This window comes from Antechinus flavipes, chromosome 2 (assembly GCF_016432865.1).
Source record: "Antechinus flavipes isolate AdamAnt ecotype Samford, QLD, Australia chromosome 2, AdamAnt_v2, whole genome shotgun sequence".
In the NCBI taxonomy this organism is placed as follows: domain Eukaryota; kingdom Metazoa; phylum Chordata; class Mammalia; order Dasyuromorphia; family Dasyuridae; genus Antechinus; species Antechinus flavipes.
In genome coordinates this window covers 509444871-509452040 of record NC_067399.1, presented here as the reverse complement: position 1 = coordinate 509452040, position 7170 = coordinate 509444871, and the positions used below count along the sequence as shown (strand labels likewise).

The following is a 7170-nucleotide window of genomic DNA, read 5'->3' as shown; positions in this document are numbered from 1 at the left end:
TACGTAAAATTGGGGCAGCTAGGTAGTACAGTGGAAAGAGTACCAGGCTAGAATCAGGAAGATCTGAGTTCAAATTCAGCCACAGACATTTGCTAGTATGATTCTGGGCAAGTCATTTAACTCTGCCTGTTTCCTCATCCATAAAATGAGCTAGAAAAGAAAATGGCAAACTATTCCAATATCTTTGCCAAGAAAATTACAAAAAGGGTCATGGAAAGCCAACATGATTGAAAAATGATTAAATGAATGTAAAACTTCAGATTTGAAAGGGTAAAACTTCAAATTTTACAAGATTTTTGGGACATCCCTGTATATAATCTCCTTTGATCCCCACAACCTGACTAGTGATCAAGAGGCAAGTGCATCAAAATGCCCTCTTATTATGGTCATTCTGGTACTCTGAGCTTCTTAGGATGGGGTACCTTTAGTAGATGGTATCCTTGAGCTGTGTGATTGGAAATATTCGTTATCTGGTTGGTTGGCCATCCTTGTGACAAGAGCTTCATCACATTTGTCTGGGCCAGACCTTGGATGCCAGTTTGCTCTTAGACTGTCTGTATCTGAAGCCCCTGGCTGAACAGACCCTGTGGCAAGACAGAACTCCTGGCCTTCTGGCACAGACCAAGTCATCTCCTTGCATAAAGAAATTCTGAACAAAAACTATATAGTGGATGACTACTACAAGGCACTTCAGGCCTTACCGTCTGCCTCAGTCTTATGGTCTATAAATCTCCAGGACTTACAAGGTACTTTGACATGCCCACATAACAAAGATCTCTGGGCCTTGCCATCAGACCCAGCATGACTCCCTCAGGACTTCTGGCTTTTCTATCCCATTTTACTTGAGTTTTCCTTTACATATGGTCTCTCTAAATTAGAATGTCTAATGAGTTCTCTCTTTCAGAGTAAAAATGGGGTCAGCTTTTTCTATTCATATCCCTAGAACTTAGCGGGGAAAGACACACAATAAGCACTGAATAAAGGCTTATTTATTCACTTCAATGATAACAATGAAAGAGGATGCTTGTTAACTCACATCAGTCCCTCAATTGGTAGAAACAGGTGATATTGCAAATAATAAAAAGGACAGAGAATTTTTAGACAAAATCACTCAGGTTGAGACCTCAACTGTCATCCAGAGGATGTTTGACCACTAGATATACTAACTTCCCAGTACCTAAAATACAGGGACCATGTTGGTCCATCTCCATTCATATCCCACCTTTGGCAAGTTTCTATTTCCTTAACTATACAAATGTGCCCCCACATTATTCTGACTTGTGAAGACACGAGTCTGTGAAGCTTAAGTGCCCTGTGGTCCATACAGCTAGTGTACAGGGTATCCAAGGCCTAAGAGCATTTTCATATTACTAATTTTTCTCAGAGTTAAAAGACTGAGTCTAAACAGACAAAAAAAAAAAAACAGACTGTACAGTGGAATTTTGAAGATGATTCATTTTTGTTTATAAAAACAAAGGCAAAATCTCTTTTATTTTTCAGCACAAAGATAAAATGGAAAAAGCAGGGGGGAAATCCACATTTCATCTGAATCAGGCTGGGTCCTTTTTTGTGGCATCTGTAGGATCAGAACTGCTTTCCCCCTCTGAGGGAGAAGATTGCGGTCCAGCTTCAGCCTCTGAAACAATTTCGAGAATCTCTTCCCCCGTCACTCGCCTCACCTTCTCTCCTCGAGCTGCCAGGATTTCTTCAATGTTCCTACAAGACAAAGTGTCCCAATGTGAGGCTATGATTGTCAGCTTTTCTTCATGCTCAATCAGAATTACACATGAAATCTGAGCCTGAAACTTGAGGTTCAAACCCTGGAGGTTTGGCTTCAACTACCAGCTACAAATGTTATCACCCCATCTTTGTTGACTCTGTAGAAGGTAGTAACTGCCTAGTCTGTGTGTGCTTTGCCACCTCTCTCCCAAAGAGTGCACAACCAACAGCAGGTGCTAAAAGGTTATTTGCTGAATGAACTAACAAATCAAATTAACACCCTAAGTTCCTAGATCTGTAACTAGGGAACCATGTAGTATCAGAAGGAAGAGAAGATGGAAATATTTAATCACTCCTAAGTTCAGAGCTGTCCCTAAGCAAAATTTTCAAATAAATTTCCATTTTCTCCCACTTTTCTTTCTGTTGACTTCTCTCCCTATCTAGGGGACTTTCTAACAAGGCCCCTGGGCACATGAAGCCCTGAGCACCCAAGTTTACCAAACCAAAACAGACTTAACTTGAGCAACTGCAAAGAGCTTCAAATTTCAAAACACTTTCCTAAGCAATGAGGTGGCAAGTGACTAGGGGGCCAACAGTCAGGAAGGCCCAACTTCAATTCCAATCTCAGACACTAACTTTGTGACCCTCTCAAGTCACTTAACTTCTATCTGCCTCAGTTTCCTCAATTGTAAAAGTGGAGATAATAACAGCACCTACCATCCAAAGGATGATAAGGGTTCAAATGAGACATCTGTATACTCTTAGTACACTAAATAAATGCTTTGTTGTCACTCTCCCCATTTCCACTTCCCCTAATCAAAAATTGTCATTCCTAAATTGTAGCTATCGAAAATAGGGGCCTGCAAAGAACTAGAAAAATTATGAAATGCAAAATGGATAATTTTGATTACATTAAATTAAAAAGGTTTTACACAAAAAAAACAAACAAACAAAAAACCCAATGCAGCCAAGATTAGAAGGGAAGCAGAAAGCTGGGAAACCAATTTTTTACAGATAGTATTTCTGATAAAGACCTCCTTTATAAAATATAAAATACTGAATCAAATTTATAAGCATATGAGTCATTTCTCAACTGATAAATGATCAAAGCACAGGAACAGACAATTTTCAGATGAAAAAATTAAAGCTATTTATAGTCATATTTTAAAAATGCTCTAAATCACTGTTGATTAGAGAAATTCAAATTAAGACAACTCTGAGGTACTGCTTCATACCTACCGGATTAGCTAAGATGATAGGAAAAGGTCATTTAAATTTTGGTGGGGATGTGGGAAAGCTGGAACACTGATGCACTGTTGGTGGGAGTTGTCAGGTGATAGTCATTTTGGAGAGCAATTTGAAGTTATGCCAAAATTGTACAATACAGAACTACAGTGATCCAAGACAATTCCAATAGACTTGGAATGGAAAATGTCATCTCTATATATAGAGAAAAGACTAAATGGAGACTAAATATGGATCAAAATATAGTATTTTCACCTTTTGGGGGAGGTTTTTTCTTTCTTGTTTTTTTCCTTTTAGTCTGATTTTTCTTGCAAAACATGACAAATGTGGATTGTACATGTATAACCTATATCAGATTGCTTGTTATTTTGGAGAGAGGGAGCGAAATGAGGGAAAAAAAATTTGGAACACAAAATCTTACAAAAATGAATGTTGAAAACTATCCGTATGTATTTGGAAAAATAAAGTACTATTGAGGAACAAAAAAAAAAAAAAAAAAAAGAAAATAGATGCCTATAGAGAACTAAGCTGTCACTAAAATATAACTTATTGATATCTCTTAACTCTCAAAAGGAAGAAAGACCATTCATTTTTAAATACAATGCTTATTGAATCAAGTTATCTGAAGTTGTTGGTATTCAAGAAAACTTTTTTAAGTTCTGCTTTTTACAATGGTATGGAGTCAATTCTCCCAGCACTGACAGCTGCCTGAACCTATAAGAAATCTTCTGGATAGTTGGAAAGTTGGCCTGAAAGTTGAAAAGAAGGTTCTCTGGACGGCTAACCACATAAAACAATATATCTCTTTAAAAAAGAAAAACTTCAATTTTTTAATTTTTTCCAACTACGTGTAAAAACAATTTTTTACATTCTTTTAAAAAGAAATTTGAGTTCCAAATTTTCTCCTTCCTTCTCTCTGCCCCACCCCCATTAAAAAGGCAAGAAATCTAAAATAGGAGTATCAAGTTATCTTAAAAAATTTTTTCTTAGCATTATTTTAACTGATTTCTGAGTATTTCAAATGATGTGGGTATGACTGGAGAAAACAAACAAAATTCACACTCCATTTGGGAAAGACAACATACTAGACTGGATGTCGGGAGATTCAGGTTCCAGTCACAAATGTTGTTTACAAGCTATCTAATTGTGGCCAAGTCACTTCACTTTTCTAGTCAAGTCTTAGTTTTCTCATTTGTAAAATGTACAAATGTATTTGTAAAAATACAGTGCAAACTGCCTATCTCTCATGATTATTGTGAAGAAAACAGGAAAATCTTTAAAAGATAAAGAAATAATAGTTATTATCATTACTAAGTGCACCTGCATTTAACACAAACACTCATATTTTGGGAATATCAGAATTCCGGATATTGGTGAATCATGTGTCACAAGCTTCTTTTTGAAAAACTAAAAAACTTATTTCTGGATTATAATTGGGATTGATTCCAATACTTACAAAAGGGACTGAAATGATATCCATGAAAATTGAGTACTCACTTCTTCCCTTCCAGGTCTGAGAACCAGCCCAGGTTGTCAGCAATGATATGGTGGTTCTGGCAGCTGGGACACGTTACAATCACCACACCTTTATGATAGGCAAGCTTGGAGATCTTTTTAGTTGACCTTGTCCAACAGACCTTAGAGAGAAAGCAGCCCTGTCAACAGGTCACCATCACCATACCCACCATGTTCCCACAACATTCTGCCCTTAAAATTGAGGGGTTTCAGCCTAATTATCCTCCATCTGGAGGACATATCTGCTAAGGAAGAAGGGACATGATGTAATCACTGGAAACAACACTGGACTTGATGTCAAGAGTTGTGATCTGCTGGGAAAATTCACTGAAACTGAGCCTCAGTTTCCTAACCTCTAAAATGGGTATACTATTTATACTACTTCCCTCAGGAATTATTGTGATGAAAGTGCTACATAAAATGTAAAGAATGAATAACTGTGCACTGTTTTATTATTTCTCCTTTGGCAGCCTTGGTGAGGGTTAAACATACACCTGCTTCCTCAATTCTCCTAATGCTTTAGGAGTAGTCTAAGGCCTACTTACACTTACTCATATCCCTCCTGCCCAGTGCTATCTCGTCACAGCCTTAATCGTCCCCTCTGTATTCCAGGCCAGGCCCACAGCCTGTCCCTGCTCCTCTCCTGCCATAGGCTGTGACTAATAATGATAATACTTCACATTTATAAAGCTTTTAAAGTTTACAAAGACTTCAGCCCCAGCCCTCATCCAATAACCACCAACCCAATAGCGGGTAGATGGTGCGAGGGAAGTTTCCATTCCATTGGTAGGTAAACTGGAAATCAGAGGGAAGAAGTGCCTTGAAATCATCTCAGGCCACCACATTCTCCAAAGCTGTTCCACATCCTTAGCCCTGTTACTCCCACCTGCCTTCCTCCGACCCTCCCATTCTTCTCCTACTACTAATAGCTATGTGCCAAGCACTGTGCTCAGTGTTCTAAGGAAGGAGGGGTACCGTTTCTGCCCTCCCATTCGCCCTTCATGCCTCGATCCTGTGTGCTCTGAGCCACATCTTCCCCTCTTCAAGTCAAACAAGCCTTTATGAAGGCCTGTGCCCAAAGATTTGCCCAAATCTCTCCGTCCCATTTCTCTGCTTTCTCTTATCTCCCAGCCCTGCTATCCAACCATGGACCTGCCCCAATCTCTGCAGGTCTCCCTTCCCCACTTGTAACCCCCAAATCTTGGTTCCTAAACCTCTCTACCCTTCCTTTAGTTCAAAGAACTTTGATACCTTGAAAGCAATAAAAATGCGAGTAAACACGAAGTCTTTTTCTCCTGAGCGCCTAGCCCAAGTCTTTCCCTTCTCTTGAGGCAGCTAGATGGTGCAGTGGAGCCAAGACCTGGGTTCTAATCCAACCTCAGACTCTTATTAGTTATGTGACCCTAGGCAAGTCACTTAATCCTATTTGCCTCAATTTCTTCAGCTGTAAAATGAGGTAACAATAGTATCTGCCTTCCAGAATTGCTGTGAGGATGACATAATTGTAAAGCGTTTAGCACAGTTCCTGGCACATGGGAAGCCCTATATAAATATGAATTATTATTATTAAAAGAACCCTATCCCTGTATGTCATTCTACAGAGGGGACGACCACCACCAGCTGGGCAATGAGCCCCAGAGACCGAGAGCGGAACTGTAGTTCCGCTTCCAAAGCCATTGTGTGACCCGGGGCAAGTCATCACCTCAGTCGCAGCCCAAGTTCGCTTTGGTGGCTAACGCTAAGGGGCGGGGGCGCGGCGGCCGGCAGGGGCGTCTATCAAGTTCGCGCACGCGCGGCTTCCACTCGGAAGCCCACGAGGTTCGGACTCCCGCGGTCCCACGTGCTACGCTCCACGTTCTCCTCCCGCCCTACCCTGCTCGGGTTCGAGAAACCCGCCTTGTTCCGCAGACTTCAGTCTCCGCCTCCATACGCCAGCACCCACCTTGCAGGTGTAGACCAGCTGGTAGTGAGAGGCCTGAACTCGGCCCAGTTCAGCCGCAGAACCGGGCCCGGAATCTGGCCCCGAACTCAGTGGGCGCTGCCAGCACCGCCGGCCGCCCGCCGGACCGGACCACGGCCGCCTCTTCCCAAAACTGTCTCGGATGCATCCCTGATGTGAACCTGGCCCGGTGCTCTTGCCCGAGGTTCGGACCAGCCGCGCCAACCGCCAGCCCCACGTCGCAGCCCGCTGCATGCTTCCGCCCACTTCCTAATGGGCGGACGAAGCCGTGTCGCCGCCATCTTGAAGTTGGGCAACGCCGTCACCTATGGCAACAACAGCCTAGCTAGCTGATCTTCCGCTGCTCTGCCCCCTGCCGGCTGAAGCGGCTCATTGCGGCGCCCTTCTGTGACTCAGGGAAGCGTTCCTAGTATTTAGAATTAGGAGCAGAAAGCCCCCTGCTTCAATCTTCAAAATTGTAGGCGTTGTGGTTTAGAAGAATACTGATAACTTAGTCAGTGGCCAGAGGAGAGCAACCTTTGAGTCCCCTGTTAGAAGAGAACTGGTTAAGGGAACCGGAACTAAGACTCCAGAAGTTCAAACCCCGGGCTGTCTCAGTGTATTTAAGGGGAGGCCTCGGGGAGGCCCAGAGGGCAGAACCTGGGACGCTGAGGAGAAGCTGCCAAGGGACCAGTTGGAGCTCGCTAATAATTAGAATTGTCCAAAAGTAGAATGGGTTCTTTCAAGAGGTG

At 42.2% G+C, this 7170-nt stretch overlaps 1 protein-coding gene across 1 annotated transcript; it reads right to left on the bottom strand.

The window, feature by feature from the left end:
* Window positions 1-1440: 1440 nt before the first annotated feature.
* DNLZ (DNL-type zinc finger) lies at window positions 1441-6743 on the bottom strand. Its single transcript, XM_051980331.1, has 3 exons — window positions 6422-6743; window positions 4462-4601; window positions 1441-1716 (listed from the first exon to the last, which is right to left on the bottom strand). Exons 1-3 carry the CDS (start codon window positions 6671-6673, stop codon window positions 1551-1553), a joined length of 558 nt encoding a protein of 185 aa, XP_051836291.1. The 5' UTR covers window positions 6674-6743; the 3' UTR covers window positions 1441-1550.
* Between the last annotated feature and the right edge of the window lie 427 nt (window positions 6744-7170).